A 19,916-nucleotide genomic window follows, 5' to 3' on the forward strand; every position below is an offset into this window, starting at 1 on the left:
CTAGATCCTCTAATCCTCATAATTGGGAGCCCAGTGTGGTTCCGATCTCCTCCCTCTAATTCTCCGGCGATGATTAGTTCTGGATGCCGAAGCGCTGCCGGATCGTGAAGACCATAAGCTTGTAACTCATAGAGAGACCATGCTTTCGGTCTTCCGTGCGAGGAAATTGGTTCGCGGGATCGTTCATCTACAGTTTGAGGCACTCCAAGTACGATCTATACCGACTCGTCTTCTTGCGCTGCAACTCGGAGTCGGTAACGATCAAATCCAAACCATCAATGCATCTTATTGTTCCTGGGTGATCGTAGGGCGATTTTTTTTGTTTTCCACTACGTTTCCCAACAAGACCCATGTGCCGGATCTATCTACAAGTAATTCCAGATCCTAAGGCTGAAATAGCAGGAGAAGAAGAGATGAAGTCTGTAACACATTACGCATGGGTTTATTGCTCAAAGATGGAGTGAGAAAAGAGAACATGCCTCCAATGGATACTAAATGTCCTTGCCAATATTCCAACCTTATAAATACACGCCATCACTAAAACAGATTTATGGATGGTTGAGCCTTTGAAGGCAGAATCCAATAACAAACAACATAAGTTTTCCCTTGACAATTGCTTTTGCCCCTCACATTTCTTTTTTTTTTAAAGGAGGATTATCCAGGGCCTCTGCATCAGAATGATGTATACAAATGCATCATCTATACTAATTCAACATTAGAAAACCAGCACAAGGCCTCACTTTATATAGATAAATCGACGAGTTCAACAGGAACACGATTATTGAATACAAAGGTTCAACAAGCAAAAGGGAAATAGTTCGGGCTGGGGCGGCAGCACAGGTGAAGCCCGACATAAAGAAAAAGAGAAATGCCATGCATTCAGCATCGGATTATTTATTCGAACATAGCAGAGCACCACCTCTCCATCATAGGGAAACGGAAGCAGTCACGGCTGGCTTGTTATTGGTATTGGTGGTCTTAAGCAAGGCTTTTGGGACGGAGTTGAACTTGGCGAACCACTTGGCCGACTTCTTGAGCTTGCGCTTGTTGCCGTCCTTCTTGTCGATGTAGACGAGGCCGAACCGTGAGCTGTAGCCGAGGCTCCATTCGAAGTTGTCGATCAGACCCCACGTGAAGTGGCCCCGCACGTCCGCGCCCTGGCTGAAAGCACAGATACATACATGAAAGCGCGCTTAGCTAGACTTCAACCACGTGTCTGTGTGTATGTATACATGTGCATGCATGGTAACGTACGTACATTACAGTAATCAATGTGCTATTAGGGTATGTATGTATGTATGTATGTAGGTAAGAGTGCAAAATAAGTGGAAAAAAAAGGTAGGATTTTAGTGTGGGTAGTTACTCTATTGCGTCCTTGACGGCTGAGATGTGGCGCTGGAGGTAGTCTAGCCTCTTCCAGTCATCCAAAGGATCTGTCATGGTTGGGTCGCTGTCCACATCAGCGATTCCTGCACACACACAAGTTAGAGGTAATCCATCACACATCCTTAAAAAAAAACCTCCCATGAACCATTACATCATATCCATGGATTAGGTTCTTGTCTGATTTGAGGGAACTAGTACCACTCGACCACAAAGATTGTTTACACATTAGTGTGTGTCAATCTTCATGAGGATTAGCGTAATGAGGATCAAGGAAATTTAACAAGTTACTTTTGATGTCAGATTTTCAACCTTTTTATTAACTAAAAAGTACCTAATTAATCAACCCCTCGACAAAAGGCCCACGCGATGAGAACTGAAAAGATAATGGCTGCAGGTCAACTAAAGTTTGATATGAACCGATGATTGATCGTTGGATTACTACAAAATCCATTGCTATATATACACACACATATCACTACTTACCGTTCTCAGTGATGAAGATGGGTGGGTTTCCGTATTTCTCCTTCATGATCAGAAGGAGGTCCGTTAGGCCTTTTGGGTACATGTAAATCCAATAAGTCCCAGTCTGCAAATGGATGTCCAAACTTTTAATTAATAACGAGAAAAAACTTCAGATTTGTTTAAGCTTTATTGCAGAAACAAAGCATTATCATGTCTATGCCACTTAACCTTTTTGTTCAAAAGCTTAACTAAAGTCCTGGCTGACTAGTTCTACCATAAGATTTTGGTGAAAATAATCTACATTATCACTATCATCATATATGTAATGTTGTATGCAAAATTAACCAGGTAGCTAGTAGGATGATACATACAATAGGACCGATGTCATTCCCGTCACTCCCTTTAGCTGGTCGAACAGAAGAAAAAAGGTGCAGGATTAGCATGAGAACATCAAATTTCTCAAAGGATCTGTAAAGTACTACGGTTTGTCCTCAACCATATTTTCTTACTTTCTGAACTGGCGTAAGCGTCGTCGGTGTTCAGCTTTGGCGTAAAGTCTGATGAAATGTCAACATGCTTGGAGAATCTGGAGGTGTAATAGTTGAGCCCCATGATGTCACATGAGGACGCTAGCTTCTCTTGCTCCTCCTTAGTGAACATGGGTAGACGATCTCCGATCAGTGATCTCATGGAGAAGGGGTAGTCACCCCGAACCACTGGCTCCAGGAACCATCCGAGGTTGTAGTCGATGGATCTTTCCCGGGCCTGATCGTCGAGGAAGGAGTCTTGGTATGGCTCGTAGCCCATTACATCAAAGGCCATCCCTATTTTGGAATCCCCATGCTGCAGTTGGTCGGTCAATATAACTAAATTATAAATATACATATACATACGACTAGTTGTTGCTTGTTTATTAGATAATGTATATCTCTCTCTTTGTGTATGTACCTCGTTGTAATGCGCTTTGAACAGCTCAACAGCCTCAGCATGAGCTAGGAGGATGTGGTGACCAGCAGTGTATGGCTCTCTGAGCGAGTCTCCTTCTGGGACGGCACAATCCATCCCCGGCGAGCACCTCCCAGGAGCATGAATCCCCTCTCCATAGGAGAAGCAACAATATGTATGTGGCTCGTTAAAGGTGAACCAGTTCTTCACCCTGTCGCCGAAGCTCTCAAAGCACACCTTGGCGAAGTGTTTGTAATCATTTCTGCAAAAAAATCAAACCCGAAGGATGTTCAACAAAATTGTTTTTTAGCTTAACAACAAGTAGTTATGTTAGTTTACTGGTGCATCATCGAATGACAATACAACATTGTTTCTGATCTGAAAAGAACCGTTTTTCTACTCATGGTCCACGAATAGAACCATCTTCTTACAAATCAATTTTCTTTTGTTTGCTGCATACTTACACAATCTGCCGATTTAAGAAACCGCCGTACTTGTCTTCCAGTGCTTGAGGGGTGTCCCAGTGCCAAATTGTAACATATGGCACTATGCCTGAGTTACAATAAACAAATAATGATTTATGCAAGCTTTTGCAAGTCTGACTCATTAAGCACTAATCAAACCACGAAGAAAAAGGTTTTCACCATGATGTATCAACGAGTTGATGAGGTTGTTGTAGTAGTCAATGCCTTTCTGGTTTGGCTTTCCCGTCCCATCTGAAAGCCATAATAAGCATGTGCCGAAATTAGGACCCCAACAATATAACAATTCTTATCGGTTGCGTCAAATTTGTACAGGACATCTTTATTGTTCCTAACTTATTCACCGTACAAAACATATATGGTTATTTTGTAGTATTTACTTGGCAGTATTCTTGACCAAGAGATGGAGAACCTATACACTTTCATGCCCATGTCCTTCAGCGCTTTGACGTCCTCCTGCCAGTCATAAATGATGACAACATATTGTCATGCATATTTTCATTAGAAGTGCATATTCAAAATGGTTTTTCCAAACAAAAAATGCAACGACATAAAATCAATTCTCTCATAACATTTGTTACATGTAACAGAACTAACTCACATATGTAACCAATATATTAGCTTGTTACCCAAAATTCATGCAATTCCAAAAAATATGAAAGGACCACTCGCATCTTTTTCGACCAGCTTCCCCATTTTTGACTTTGGTATAATCATGTCCAGAAAACACAATTCAAGCAGTAGAAAATAATTAATGTTCTTATTAACAATATTTTAATATATCCACTTGTGATTTCCTTCGTATTTTCATTCTTTTCTAAAGATAACATATCCAGTTTCTGTGAAAAAATTGTTCAAAAATTTCCTGTTCCATTAGCGTGATTATTGTAATCGTGCCTTGGATATTCCCAATGATGAGTTATGCGGTGCATTTTAACAAGTGGCCCTCCAAAGTTACTGGCATCCCAGTACTTACTTCATACAGATGGTAGGAGTTTGCTGCAACGTCCCCATTGGTCCTGTCGGATATGCGCTCTGTTCATATATATACACACATGAAATTAAGGAGAAGGACTCAGGAAAGAATAATATCACATGTTTGTAACACTGAAAAGTAGATCTTGTTGTTGCTATATATATGCATCATATATATCAACTTATATTACGTAGATAGAACAAAAATTAAGGCAGGGTTATGTTACCAGGATATGTGTGGCAGAAGTGGTCCCAAGTGCTTGGCCCCTTGCCATCTTCATTCCAAGCACCTTCAATCTACATGGATGACGACATATATAACATTTTGTGCAATCGAACAAACCATTAAACATGCATTTTGACATCATGTTTTCCCTTAGTAATTAGTTATCACTGAAACAGTTGATGCCATTATTTCTTTTAAATTGACGGATATACATTTGTGCTAGAAAATAATTAATACCTGGTACGCTGAAGTGGAGGCACCAAAGAGGAAGTCCTTGTCGAACCAGTCCCTTTTAGGGATTTGCCAGGGCTTGAGCTTAGTGAACACAGGCCCAATGGGCTCTGCTGGCTTTGACGGTGTGCCTGCCCTGACGGTGAGGTTACAGAACCTTCCCTTGCTCTTCTGTGATGAAGCAGCAGACCGGAGCCATAGGTTCTCACTGTTGTGTCCTGCACGGCTTCTAATGCTAAGGTGGGTGGTGGGATTCAGGGTAGCGGCAGCAAGTAGAGCCATCTCTTGCTAGCAGCTGGCTGAAGTGTTGTGAGCAGCTTGAGGAGTGAGTTCCCTTGTACGCTTATGCATCTATTTATAGATGAGGATGGAGAATCTGTCAAGTGGGGGTGATGGTGGGATGAGAATGAAGCTACGGCTGGAACCCTAAGACACAAGACAAGGACACCAGTTGGCTAGCCTGGTGGGACCTCTTTGTAACTTACCACTGTGCATTCCTGCAGCCCACACCAAAGAAGTGGCAGAGGAGCATATCCCTCTGGGTCAAATCCAACAAAACAAAAATGTGTTTTGTACATTCATTGAAGAGAACAGTGAAAAGTTGTACCTGTAGACATTCGAATGGCACACATATAAATTTGAACACACTAAGTTAAAGAGAAATAGCCAAACTGTGCTCTTTAAATATTAATCTCTTTACCCTAATCGACATGTTGAAACTCTTCTTATCCTAAGCTAACTAACAGTAGATTCAAATCTTTACCCCCCACGTAGTGCATGAAATATGTTCAGAAATTGGTTGCGTGGTATCGACAAACAATTATCTACACACATTCTTGTGGTGGCCGCTGCCTTATGTTAGGCATTGTGGCTTACCAGGAATGACATGGTTTTTAATAATAAATGTGTTTCATCTCCTTTGCAGGTTATTCATGCATGTAGGAGATGGCTCCGTACATGGTTTATCCTGCAGAGGCCAGAGGACAGATATAATTTTTATGATGACGTCTACCTGGCTAGAGCATACGGCCAGGGAGGTTCCTCCATTCATGGATGGTGAAGTAACTCCGGATAGGATCTACCCCACCTTAGGCTGGACTTATTATTATTGTTGTAGAACAGTATTTTATTTTTGGTTGTGTTGGACGTGTTGGTTGTGTGCATTGTGCTATGCTGAAGATGGGCTTTCTTTTTAATGTGGTTGTATCACCTCTATAAGTCAATTGAATGAAATGTCCTTTATTGAAAAAAAAGCTAATTAACGGTAGACAAAAGGCATGACTTGACTCTGCCTCTTTTTTTTTTAGAAAAGGAGGATGACCGCCGGTCTCTGCATCTGGGAGATGCATTCGGCCACTTTATTGACTCTGCCTCCTATAGAAAGTAAAAAGTATATATGTTCAGCTGGGAATCCATCTCTACATGCAAGTGTTAGAGCAAAGATGTCCCTCGACACATATCTTGGAAGTACTTCCTTTGTAAAGTAATATAAAATATCAGAAAATTGTTCTTCCTAACTTTTAGTGCATCAATCCAGTTAGCTTAACTTAGCGGCGTAACCAATACTAGCTCCGCCCCTGATCAGATCTATTGTGTTTGCTAGAGAAATACCCACCTTTTTCAGTTCAAAATTATCTAAAGTGAGTAATCCTAGCGTTTATATCCCATCATAATGCCCTATAGAAGAAAGAAACCCCCTAAATCCTCATCTAAATCACCTACCTACTACATTATCAGAATAGTCTAGCCCCCTAAATTTGCATCTAAATCATGTACCTATCTCCACTTCCGAATTACCCAGGAATACGCGGACGATGCTAACGAATCAATCTTTTACCTGGCCTGTGGTGACATGCATGGATCCGAACAGTGGCCATTTTCACCTTGTTGCTACTCACCGTTGGTGTTCCGAACAATAAACTGCTCGTGCAACGCGTGGCTCGTGGTTCTTCCATTTGTCAGTGCAGTCCACACATCCTGTGTGTGGCTGTCCGTCATCGCATGCATGTGGGGGATGTAGGATTCTCGCCGCGTTTCTCGTCGCCGTGAGTTGAGATCAAGACAAGGCCATCTTACACTGTCCATATAAAAAAAGATTATCTTGCACATCAGTAGGTACCATATCTCTATAAGTACACTATTAATCTACATATTGATGTCACCGGCATGTTGTCAGTCCAGCTAGCGTATCGCATCGCATCGCATCGCCAAAAGTACGTGGCTTGATTGTACGTAATATATTGTTGTCTGATCCACACTAAGACTGCCCGTAATGGGAGTATCATAGATAGTATCATGCATACCAACTAGAAAATTTTGATTAGGTGACGTAGAATTAAATAAAGAAAGAAAGCGTTGAGTCCGTATCATATTAATTGATGTGATATTATTTGTAATGCATGTCAATAAATGAAGTCATCTATGATACCAGCATATGATACTATGCAGTTATACTATGATACTACTTCCGTAATGCATACTATTATAAGTTAGTATCTTAGGTTGCCTTATTAATTGTCATGCATGACACAACGTAGTACAACATTTAGTATGATACAGCAGTATCATGATATGATACAACATCCTCTCTTTTCTCATTTAATTGTGAGCCACATCATTAAAAAAAATCTAGTTGGCATGCATGATATCACTTATAATACTTCCATTACGACCAACCTTAGGCCCTGTTTGGTTCATAAGTCCTAGGACTTTTTTTAGTCCCAACTTATAAGTCTCAAGTCCCTAAAAAGTCCTACCTGTTTGGTTCCTGGGAATTAACATGGACTAAAAGACCATATTACAACTATAAGTCCCTATAAGTCCCTCTTTGAGAGTCTTATTTCATAAGTCCCAAATGCCCACTTTAAGTCCCTATAAGTCCCTCCCGTTTGGTTTAGATGAGACTTATAGGGACTTTTTTAAGTCCCTAAACTAACAAGTCCCTGGAAACAAACACCCTCTTAGAATAGCCAGAGTGATCGTATCTTAGCCAGTATCATGCACTTGGGACTAGCAAACACGCTGATGTGGCAAACAATTAAATAAGAGAGATAGGTTAGAGGAGTAATATAGGTAGATACCGTATCATAATAAATATTATGCTATTATGTGTCATAAATAACAACAAATAAAATCATGTATGATACTAATCTTTGATACAATGCACTATAAAGATATATAATATCATATGCGATACTCCCAACACATAAAGTAGTACCTCCGTATCAGTGGCGAGGATCAATGCGCCACGTTGGTATCACATGGCTAGGAAAGGAGAATCTGCCATGTTATTAATGTTGTTTGGGTCAATCAGAGCGTAGGCAGATGTGCTATATTAATTGTACTACTAATTAATTCCTTCACTCTAGGGGGATGTGTCTGCAAATTACGCGACCATTTGCATTGGTGGTTTTGTGTTAGCTCGGATTTTAGGCTGGTCATAGTGGAGAGTAACTTATATTAGTGTCATGCATATGATACTAGTCTAAATTACTATCTTCATAGTGCAAAGTAACATAGATGGCTTCATTTATTAGCTTGTAGCTTCATTTTTTCTTGGGAAGCGTTATGTTATATTACATATTATGTTACTCTAAACACCTCTCTCCTCATTAACTACATGCAACATAAGCAAAAAAAAATTGAAGTGCACTATGTTACTAACTAAATTACTCCCACTATGAATAGCCTTACAACGGAAGCTATTAGCTTATTTTCAGTCTCACGGAGACGTCCGCTTGCATCCCTACCTTGCTCCTGTGCATCAGCAGAGCGTTCATTGAGTAGAGCAAGGAACACGCGCGCGGTTAATCCGGGACCATCTGCATTGGGCACGCAGGAAACATGTAAGTGCTAAGATACAAGACAAGTACGGTGGGCACACGATCGTGGCGCGCAGTGCCGTGCATTGTAGCCGCTGATACAGATGTGCTACTAGCGTGGATCACGCAGCAATATATAATGTACTCGTACCATCCAGTCAGCTACGGTCATCAGCGATGAAGATAAGTAGGGTACCGATAGGGTAAGATAGTCGTGTGATGTGATGTGTGTTCTGCCGTTTCTGGCAAAAATATATCTTCAAGCCTACCATCAATGGAAGATCCTTTATGTTTCCCATGCAGATCCAGATCAACCCGACTGCCCAATCCGCAGCCACTTTTGACCCCCAAATCCTCACCGCATTCTGTAAATATCGCTGGAACTCCACTGCCCCCATCAACCATAGAACCTCAATAATTGTTTTTATTTCCTCCTTGAATAATGGATGAGAATTTCTTTTCGGGGTAGAAAGAGGATGCGATTATTGCACACATCCTTTTATTGTTGCAAAGTTTATTTATGGGTGTGTCTAGGGCACATCTAGATGTGCCATAGTTATTGCACATCTAAGTGACTTAATCAAGCAAAAGAAAAAAGAAAAACATAAGAAAAAAATACCCACACAAATCTCCGCGTATGATCAATGATATAGCACTTAGATGTGCAATACTTATTACACATCTAGATGTGTTTTAGCAAAACTGTTTATTAAAACCCAACATCCCACACGATGGTACAAAAGGGCAAAAGACCACAAGGCTACAACAAGGATAAAACAGCCAAAAAGAAATAAGATCATATGATGTCGACTGCCACACAGGGTTGTGCATTAATTGTGGCCACTGATGCAGACCTTCTAGTGTGGATCAGGCAACAATATATCACCATCAGTCAACTATACGTCTATGATCAAAGTTTTTTATCAGTCAAATATATTGTCTTAGCCCCCCCCCCCCTCCCCCCGCGTCGTCCTCCCCAGGGCGGCTCGGGCGGCGACCCCCCTCCCCCGGCCGACACCCCCCCCCCCCCCCCCGCTACTCCCTCTCCCCCCGCCGCCGCCAAAAGCTCCTGCTGGGCAAAGCCCGCGCGGATGGCGGGCCGTCGTTCCCTATGCAGAGCGCTCACGAGCCATGGGAGCTCTGTGCGGCGGAGGGTGGCGCGGCGCGACTCCGGCGTGCGTCGCTTCTGCTAGTGGTGGTCGGGGATGGTGGGGGGGAAGCGATTGCGGATCCCTCCCTCCCGCTGGCCTTCCCTCGATCTGGCGCCTCCCTACCGCATTGGCGCCTGACGGGCGTCGGTGGTGTCGGAGATGGCCGCTGGATTCGGTCGGCGGGGTCCGGCGGAGGTTGCTCTGTTAGGCGCAGGGTGGTGGTGCTCACCCTCCCCCCGCGGTGCCGCCGTCCGCTTTGGTTGTGTGGTGCTGCCATCTGGCAGCGCTGCGCGTGGGCGGCGTGCCTGCCGGCCTCGGTTTGGCTCGGTTCTGGTGGGGAGCGGCGGGGGCATGTTTGATCCTGCCGGATCTGGCTTGCGGTGGCCCGGATCTGGTCATGTGTGGCAGCGGGGCTGCAGTGGCCCTTCTCTGTGGTGGTGCAGCAAGCAGTGCTCCACGATCAAAATCGATGCTATTTTGGAGGTGGTCTGCTCACTTGGACGAAAGTCCTGCTCTTGTCGGAGCCGGCGACGGCGACACCTGCGGGCGCCGCGAACCTCCTTGGAGGCAGCGCTGTCATGGTGGCTGCCCCTTCGAAAAACTCCGGGGAAACCCATGTCCCAGGTTCGTCTGGGGCGGACGATGGCGGCACATTTTTGTGTCGCGTCCCTTCTTGAAGGCATCATCTGGGTTCAGCTCGGTTGGTCTCTGTGGTGGCTGCTCGTTGCGGGTTTGATGGTGGTGGTGGTGCGGCCGGCTTGGGGTCGACGGTGGTGTGTGCTCTGTTGGCGAGGAGCTGGTGCTCTGTCTGCGAGATCTTGGCGGCTCAGCCATGCGTCGGAATGGGTCTGATTTTCATCCGAAGCCGGGTTAGCGGGGGCGTTATCCTACTTAATGGATCACCTCATTCCCATACGACACCTCTACCTCTGCGGGGTGTTGTTGGGTGGCGACCAGACGGCCAACGTTCAAGGCTCTTATCCTTGCTTGGTCAGATGAAGATGTAAGTTGAGGTCCTTCTCCTTGCTGGTTGTGCTGATGAGATTTGTTATGGCGGTCGGTGGGTGGTGGTGCGTCCAGCTTCGGATCATCGGAAAGGCCTTCTTCTGTGCCTTTTCCTCGACGGGTCTTTCAGAGGTTCGTCTGGATGTGTGTGTGCGTGTGTGTGTTTTCGGTTATATCTCTTCTCTTGTTTCCCCCGTGTACTCTGGTTCACTTGAACCTATCTTGTATGGAGCCGTGAGGCTTCTATGCAAATTCAAAGGAATATATTCAGGTGGGTATCCCCTTTCCCCCCGGTGACCATTCAAAAAAAATTGTCTTATGATCAAATTTGTTTTAAAATACGAGGGGCGCAATAAACCAAGACGGAAGAAGTATGTGTCAGGGTGGATCGCGCAACAAGGTATTAGACTAGCCACAATGGAGAGTAACATACACTAGTAACATACACATATCCCTAGACTATGTTACTACCTTCATAGTGGGTAGTAACATAAGTATGGTAACATGCAAAGTCTCATTTATTAGGTTAAAGACTCATATTGCATTGGAACATGTGGTGTTACAGTAACTAGCTAAGTTACTCAAACTACCTCTCTCTTCATTAACTCATTGTCACATAAGCAAATTTGCTGAGTTGGACTCGATGTTACTGCTGAAGTTACTCCCACTGTGGCTAGTCTTATGTACCATCCAAGCATCTCTGCTTACCGATGTGGAACACTAGCTGGACTGACTACATGCCGGTGTCATCAATGCATGTGACTGACAACCACTCACTTAGTGCCATCATTTACTTTCCAACTGTTATCAACATGGTCATGCTGGCACCTGTATGGGAGTGGCGGTAGCGTCGCATCGCGCGGCACATTCACACATGACGTGTTTGGTTGCCTGCATATAGGCCAACCAGGCCCGCGCGGGACGATTGTGGCCCATTTGGTTGCCTGCGTTTACTGTTGGACCTGTCTCGCTAGGAACACTCAGATCGGCAGTTTCTAGCGAGCCAGGCTCACACGATGCATGTGGACGGTAGGGACTGCACGCGCAGAGCCACGCACGAGAAGCCGCGTTGCTTCCCGAAGCGCCGACAGTTATTACCCTCACCGCCCCCTCACCGCTACCTCTCCCCTATGCCCACTCTCACCGACAGCGACGACGGTGTTCGGTAGATCAGAGAACAGCAAGGAGACCTCAGCCCCTTCACCGGCATCCGCATCATCACCTCCGGCACGACAATGGTGGTAAGCACTTTTTCACCTCCTCACATACTCATTTGCATTCGATTCACGTTTAGGTTCGATCCGCATTAGGGGAATGAGGAAACAGTGTAAATAGCCATAGGAGTGATCATAACATCATGATCATCATGAGTTCATAGTACCAATGGTTTTGAGGTTACCGATCGGTATTAGGTACAAGGGTAATGGGGATTGGAGGTAAGTCTTACACAGTAGTCCTAGATCTTATCCTCGGTACCCTCGAGGCGTTTGGAGCGGCAGGTAGCCTTGCCCTTGTTCTTCTCCTCGCGCTGCACCACCGTCTCTTCTTCCTCGCAAAAGTCCAGACAGATGGGCATGCTTCGGTGTCCTCGCTCCGATGCCCTTACAACCATCGTCACCGCTTCTTGTTCCTCCTCCACTGCCCCACAGTCCTTGTCGTGAAGTACACTGCAACACGATGGTGATGAGGACGCCTGTACTCTCTGTACTTGGCCCACCTTGTCCTCTGTCGAGCATCGCCGGAGTCGGCCTGATTCATGGCCCAGTGAAGGATGTTGACTGACATAGCGCCCTTCAATGGGTCAGGAATCAGCGTCTTCAACTCCTCCGACGTCGCCTTCTACACCACCGTGTCCGAATCTTTCTGCATGTCTGCCATGCTGGTGAAGTTGGAGCAGACTTCCATGGTGTTCTCGGACTTGGTGCGGTCACCGAGCGAGCACCCGAGGAAGAAAGCCCTGCATCCAATGCCCCAAGGGAAGGGGTTGCGGATGGGGTTGGAGTTGCTGTTGGAGTTCATGACGGTAGGTAGGAGGAAACGTGAGAGACAAAGAGATGACTGAGTGAGATGGTGGGCAAGTAGTGACACTACAACAAAACGGACTTTAAGTAACACAATGACGTAACAAATGAAAAAACGTGTTACAAGTAAAATTGTAGTAACATATCATTTGTGTTACAGGGGTAACGGTAACACATACTCGGTAGGACCTGAAAGGGTGTTACACGGATATTACAACAGTAACATATAGATTTATGTTGTTGAAGATGTGTTACGTGATATGATTGCAGTAACACAGAATTGTATGTTGCTAACTAGTGTTACAATTCTTAAGGGAAAAGCAAAGAACTTTATTAAGTGCATTAATAAATCATATAACACATAGGACCCGCTTGTCTACGTTAGATTATTTATTTATATTTTGATGTATTCATCAACTAGGACCCGAACAGGAACATCATGACACGTAATTCAAACCTTGGCCATAGGAGTTGAGACATTAGATTATTTATTTATATTTTGATGTATTTATTAACTAGGGCCCGAACAGGAATAACATGACACGGCGACAGTGGATCCTGACAAGGGCCGGCAGGAGGACCGATTTTAGTCGTTTTTTTCGTTTTGTTACGGTTTGTGTCCTGCTCAGGAAGACGAAACGGCGGCGGCTCCCTGAAGATGGAATAAAGGTCTCCCCGCCCAGCCCCCGTTCCAGCGATACGTCTAGCATCGTTTTGTGGGTGTGTGGAGGTGTGTCTCCGGCGGATCTATCTTTGATAAATTTTCTCGGATCTCGTCGTTGTCTGTCTATGTTCGTGTGTCTTTGGGATGGATCCTTTCGATCTACGTTATTCTTCATCGGCGGCGGTTGATGTTCTGGTGCACTGGTCCTATGGGGCCTTAGCACGATGGTTTTCCGACTCTCCGCTACAACAAGTTGTGCCCGACTCCGGCGATGGAGGGGCGATGACGGCGGCGCGCCTTCGGCTCGCTTCAGTGCTGGATCGTCGCTAGGTGGTCTACGAGTCTTGATGTATTTTTTAATATTTCTGGTGTTTGTTGTATAACCATGATTAAAGATGAATAGATCGAAAATTTTCTCGCAAGAAAGATTCGAACTGCAAAAAACAAATTGGCAATAGGTTTCGAAACAAGGACAATGACTCAACAACAAACGAGCCTAACTAAACGGCCAAGCCACCACTTGCGAGGACGTGGCTCGTTATTAGTTTCTTATAATTTTGTTGGGCAGTTGGGCTACGGTAGCAATCAGTTTTTTTTTTCATCCACGAATGGGCCAGTAGCCCGAAGCTAAGCGGACCGAGTAGTTTGGGCAGTAAGCGGATTTTCTTTTCATATATGCTCAAAAAATATATATATAACGGCCTTGTTGCTCAAAAAAAAAAATATGTCGGCCTTAAATTCCCAAGAAACGAACAGGAGGCTTGCTTCTTGGGCCTGACCCACTAATCAGCTGTATCTGTACCGCAACACAAAAAAAATTGGAATTTTAATCATTATTAAAAAATTGAACATTTTAGGAAACACTCGAAAGAAATTTGTATGTGTGATTTTATTAAAATATTCTAATAACATAATTTAAAAATCATAACAGTTTTTTGTAAAGAGTGAAAAAATTGTAACCATGAACGGTTTTAAGAAACATGAGCAAAAAAATTAAATTCAAACCATTAGTTGTAATTTTTATAGCAGTTTTTGAAATTTCAAGTTTTCTGAAAAATGCGAACAATTTTAAAATTTCTGAATATTTTCCAGAAACGATTTTTTTATAAATACCGAAACAATTTTTGAATAAAGGGGACAATTCTTGAAATGCTGAGTTTTTTTTGTAGATTTGAACATTTATGGAATTATTTAATTTTTGAAAAATAAAAGGTTCAAAAAAATAAGGAAAAGAAACATAAAACGTAATATACAATATGAAAAAGTAAAAACAAAAATAAATCCAGAAAAACATATAAAAGAAACAAAAAAACTGGAACATGAAAGCTTCGTATAGCTAAAAATGGGCCGTGCGAATTCACTCAATGTTTCTGCATTTCCCTCGCAATTTGATGTAGTTAGGGTCACATAGGAAATTCCATAAGAGAGAGAATATGCAGCAAAGTGTTGGCTTCATAAGAGATTCTCCCAAAGTGCAGAGAGTTCTGGAAAAAATATTTTCTACAAAAACTAAAAGAGAATAAATAAAACATTATCTTAAAAATCAATGAAAATTCCTAGATTTATAGGTAATATCTAATGCTAAAATATTAGATAAAAGTATAAAATGAAAATTAAGTCTCATGCTCACCATCAGCACACCATTATATAATGATTTGAATATTTTCCCAGTCATTTTTTTCGCGCGGCTTATAGGTACATCCCCAAACACAGTTATATTCCACTCATTAAAATAGGAAAAAAAATGGTTAGTATCATTCAGCTCTGATGGCCCTTTTCTCACGCGACCTCCCATTCATATACCAATATTTCCATTATTTGTTAGCTCAAATTTTGTAGTATAGAAAAAATTCTTTATTATTTTCACATAAATTTTCGACTGCACCTTTCTTTCACCTTTGTAATGACAAATGTGAATTTACATTGCCACTGTTATGTCGTAATTTTGTTCTCCTACTTTTTGAGCAACCAAAAGGGATTCTCTCAGGTGATAGTCTTTTGTGCTTGGGAAGTTAGTTTGAATAGCTAGTGAAGTTTGTTTGCTCTGTTTCGACCTTTGAAGGTTAGTATGTGAATCTTGTACATCAATCCCTGTGGAGAACACAATAAATATGATTCTTATATAGCTTCATAAGGCCCAATTAGAGAAACCCACATGTTGGAGTGATTTGCGGGATAGTCCATCATAGACCATGCATCATACCTTCTCCCTAATCCATCATGGACTCGTGGACCAAAGATTACCTCCACTACCCCTTCCACGGTCACACCTACCATCTAAAGGATAACCTTGGTCATTGCCAAGTACCCCTATGCTATAAGCAACCATGTGGACATGCGCTATGTTCACTTTCATTTGAATGAAACATTGGAGGGTGCTAGTGCTCCAAGACGAGTATGTGAAGCCTAGCATCGGATCCGAAAAAGTTGAGTATGACTCACGCCAAAGTTTGGGAAGAATATATATGAGTTGGATTTTGAAAGTCGATTATGGCCTGTGGCGTTCTACCAAGCCTCCCTCGACACTTTCCCAACATAGGACTAAGTCGCGCTCCAATGAGGCGACGAAACATATGAAAAAAACCCATTGTGTCAATGCTTGTTAGTGTACGACCTTCTTCATAAGGTCAAGCGAAGGCCGTCGTACGCACCATGTACTCATATTATGTTGCGATTGCGTGTGTATAGTTGTTTCTACAACAATAACAATATGTATGTCAAGTAATATTGAACAATACATTGTATCATTATGTTTTAGGACCTTTGTACAAGCTTAGGTCATATGCACAAGATAGCTGGAAAAATCAATTGTTTGTGAGCGCACAAATTCTGACTCTAATTTTTGTACTATGGTTTTCCAAGGTTAATTCAAGTGTTCACCCGCAAAAAAAACGTTCATTCAAGTGTTTTTGTTCTTTTACTGCAAGTATATTTATTGTTATAAAACTGTGAATTATAATAAAATGTTGCACAGAGTATGTCACGTGGGGCCAACATCAAGCAGGTCCCAGCAGCAACCAATGAAGGACAAAATACCAATGTGAAAAAAATTAGCGAGGGCGAATCGCGCGGGACTGCAAATCTCCAGTCCCGTACACGGGGTGTCAAATTTCCATTAATATCGGGTCCCAAAAAAAAACGATCGATATAACCCTGCATCGAACGCAAGACCTAATCCGCCCTGCCCGTCCTCTTTGCGCCGCCCCTCCCGTCGCCGCCGCCCCGCATCCTCACCTTCCTACCCCTCCTCGAGCCTCCTGCATCGCATACTCGCACGTCGCCGTCCAGATCCGTCCAAGATGGTGAGTCGCCCTTCTCTCATACGGAGTAGCAGCGAGCGCAGCGCCGCCGATCTCTTCGTTCTTGTCCTCGATCAACAGACGTGACCTGGATCTCCAGGGACGGCGCACCGGTGACACTGGTCTCAGGTGAGGAAGGCGGCATTGGTGGCCTTCATCGAGGCCAAGAACTCATGGGGCTTCCGATCTCCATCAGACCTATCTGTGATGGAGTACGGTCAGTACAAATTCGTTTTTTCTGGCTATTCCATCTGCGGATGCGTGCATATTATTATTGTCACGTAGCTGCAGGCTTTCGATCTCTGTTTTCCTCTGATGTTGTGCTGCTAGGCTTGTCCTTGGTGGGGCAATGCTCTTCGGAGCAGCAATGCGAATTTGTTGGAATATATGGAGCAGGTCGCCACTCGACCTCCATTCCCGGATGTCAAGACGAGTCTGCATTTAAGCAACTAGGTGAATATCTCTGAACCGTCTGTTGCTTCTTTTTTTTTGATAGAAGATATGCATTTCATTGATCAAAACGTTGGGAAATTACAATGTCACTGGGAACCAACATGTTAATTACAGGTCTGAAATCTGAAAATCAGGTTTCACCAACAAGTATGAATGCCATCGCTGAAGTTTGTAGGCCATTTTGTTGCCATTTCTCACTATCTTCCAAATCCTTCAAATTTGCAGGTGCAGGTTCAACTACCTCGTCAGTTCGTAGATGCTCACTGTATCTAGTACCACCTCATTGTCTTATTCATAAATTAAATACCCATTGACCATTGGAGTGACTAGTAGTCTGCTCAAGCAAACTAAATGTTAGGCTTCTTCCACTTATGTGGATCTTTGAATCACTTAAGTGGCAGCTACGATCACCAGTCTAGAGTGGTACCTTAATGTACAATGAACTGTTTGCATTTTTTTGTCGTAAATAAATCAATACTTGAAGTATCCATAATTAAGTGATGGAAAGCTAAGTTTGTTATGTATTTACCAGGATATGCAGGTTTATTGTTCTCTGTATTTAAGTTGGTTGTTCCATCACCAGTAGGAACAGTTGGAACTCACAAATTCTCCATGACACTTGTGGTTAGGTAAAAAAGGTCAATGAACCAAAAGGTCATCCAGTCCTATAGTTGTTGGTTGTTCCCATAGCTCATGTTGAACATGTTCTCCTAAATTAACATGCACTTTCTTTCTGTTTGATGGCTCACACATAATAACTCTTAAAAAATGGTGTGGATTAGCAATTTCTTAGCTAACTTATCGCTTTCTTTGATTTGCTGTGCAATCCTCTTCAGTTTGGACATTAATGCCGAACAACACCTTCCATTTTTTCTGTTATATCAACAATAAATAATGTTCACTAGCATGTTTCCAGCATTCAAAATGAAATGTTCCTAACTAAAGGTGTTACTTATGTGCATCTTAATCAGTAACATAAACTTGGAGGTTTTATTTTAGTAAATTGTGTACGTATTGTTCTCCATTGTCATGAGTATTCCAAGAAAAGCATGGTTCATCCTTCTAATTTATGATATTTCTGCTTTTGATTGCGTGTTCAAAGTTTCAGTTGTGTATTTGTGTTGCTTTGACAGGAGATATTATAATGATGTGAAGGATTGTTGGTTCAATGAGAATTTTCAGGAGGTGGCAAAAGTTGTGGTTATAACAACAGTAATCAAATGAGATATCCAGACTGGACAATTCTGTGGGAGAGGAAGCTAATATATTCCTTTAAAGTGTGGAAGATACTGATATATACGAAGTAGATTTGTTATGCAAGATGATGTATTTGTAGTACTCTGTTTGATACGATTACTAAGATTGTCAACTTATGTAAATTTGTGTTCAAACCTGATTCTGGTGTCAATAATGTACTCCCTCCGTCCCAAAATTCTTGTCTTAGATTTGTCTAGATACGGATGTATCTACCACTAAAACGTAACTAGATACATCTGTATTTAGACAAATCTAAGACAAGAATTTTGGGACGGAGGGAGTACTTCTGGTGTTTCAACTTTGACATTAATCTTATTTTAATGGCAATCTGTCTATGTATATGGATATGCTCTCTGGAATATCCTTTATGAATTGCAAAAGCTAATTTGGGATGTATCTCTTTCTCACTTCCTTACCTGGGAAAATTTAAACCCTGATTTGCCGATATTTAGCGAATGCAAAATGATAGCTATGTGCTCAAGCATGGTACATCAGGCCCGCTATTTTTGTACAATCAATTGTGTTACTAGGGTGGTTGACCATCATTAATTATTTTGTTACAGTTTATGAAAATTATGTTACTGAAGCTACAATAATATGCAACCAATTATGTTACAGTAGTTAGAAAGACGTGTTACTTCGTGTGTTACTATATCTATGAAAATATGTTACAACTTGTGTTGCTATAGTTTTAAAAACATGTTACTGGTGCATTTAGTCACACATGTGATACATGTTACTACAACACGACGGTAACACAACTTTTAACATATTGGAACAAATATCATGTGTGACAATGAGTACATCTTAGTAACACGGCCTAACGTAACATATCTCAAAATGTGTTACTCTATGGCACAGTAACACATTTTTGGACATATAGCAACACAAAGTGCGTGTTACGAAGCTCTGTCCCCTTGTAGTGACCGTGAGGATGGGTAAATAAAGGGGTTATGGACGATAGGTTTTAATGGCGACCAACCTCGGAACTTTGTGCTCTTCATAATGCACGCTCTTCGTAATGCAGATCGACACGGACAACAAGGGCAAGGAGGTTGGGCCGACCATGCCAAAGGAGATGGCCACGAATGAGGACGTGGTGCCGGAGGAGCACCCTTGCAGCAAGCGCTGTAACTACGGCCACTACCATGAGGAGGGAGGTCCAACCCACTTATGCAAGGTCATCATTGCCCCTTAGCTTGCAGGAGTTCAAGCTGAGGACCAACACTAAATGCTCATGGAGGGTGACTGTCCGGCTGATGGACAACATGGTGACCCTCGATCAGGGTTGGGCCCCCTTCGTCGCAGTCCATCATATCAGAATTGGCTACATGGTTACGTTCAAGCTGCTCACTCCCGGCACTGAAGTGGTGACCAAGTGCGGCAAGCATGACGACGCCTTCGCCGTGAACATCTAGGACTGCCCTTCCTATGCTCCAGCTGGTTTAGTTTCTTATCGTACTGCTTTGCGTTTGAACTGATATGTTTAAGTGTGGTACTTTATTTAAACTGCGGCTAGCTATGGTTTACAACTATCT

At 42.8% G+C, this 19,916-nt stretch overlaps 1 protein-coding gene and 1 long non-coding RNA gene across 3 annotated transcripts; one reads left to right on the forward strand and one right to left on the reverse strand.

The window, feature by feature from the left end:
* Positions 1-489: 489 nt before the first annotated feature.
* On the reverse strand, positions 490-5,036 carry LOC780591 (4-hydroxy-7-methoxy-3-oxo-3,4-dihydro-2H-1,4-benzoxazin-2-yl glucoside beta-D-glucosidase 1c, chloroplastic-like). The gene is made up of 12 exons (NM_001405841.1): positions 4,714-5,036; positions 4,478-4,547; positions 4,252-4,310; positions 3,656-3,731; positions 3,438-3,509; positions 3,258-3,345; positions 2,797-3,055; positions 2,358-2,691; positions 2,220-2,254; positions 1,870-1,972; positions 1,364-1,469; positions 490-1,161 (listed from the first exon to the last, which is right to left on the reverse strand). The coding sequence occupies exons 1-12, from the start codon at positions 4,987-4,989 to the stop codon at positions 927-929; spliced, it is 1,713 nt and encodes a 570-aa protein (NP_001392770.1). The 5' UTR covers positions 4,990-5,036; the 3' UTR covers positions 490-926.
* Positions 5,037-16,508: 11,472 nt separating this feature from the next.
* On the forward strand, positions 16,509-18,514 carry LOC123050689 (uncharacterized). 2 transcript variants are annotated; one of them, XR_006423819.1, is made up of 3 exons: positions 16,509-16,671; positions 16,769-16,885; positions 16,999-18,514. It is a non-coding gene; the product is annotated as an uncharacterized lncRNA (long non-coding RNA). The 2 variants fall into 2 exon arrangements; XR_006423818.1 differs by having other exon boundaries at positions 16,769-18,514.
* Positions 18,515-19,916: the final 1,402 nt, after the last annotated feature.

Source organism: Triticum aestivum, chromosome 2D, assembly GCF_018294505.1.
Source record: "Triticum aestivum cultivar Chinese Spring chromosome 2D, IWGSC CS RefSeq v2.1, whole genome shotgun sequence".
In the NCBI taxonomy this organism is placed as follows: domain Eukaryota; kingdom Viridiplantae; phylum Streptophyta; class Magnoliopsida; order Poales; family Poaceae; genus Triticum; species Triticum aestivum.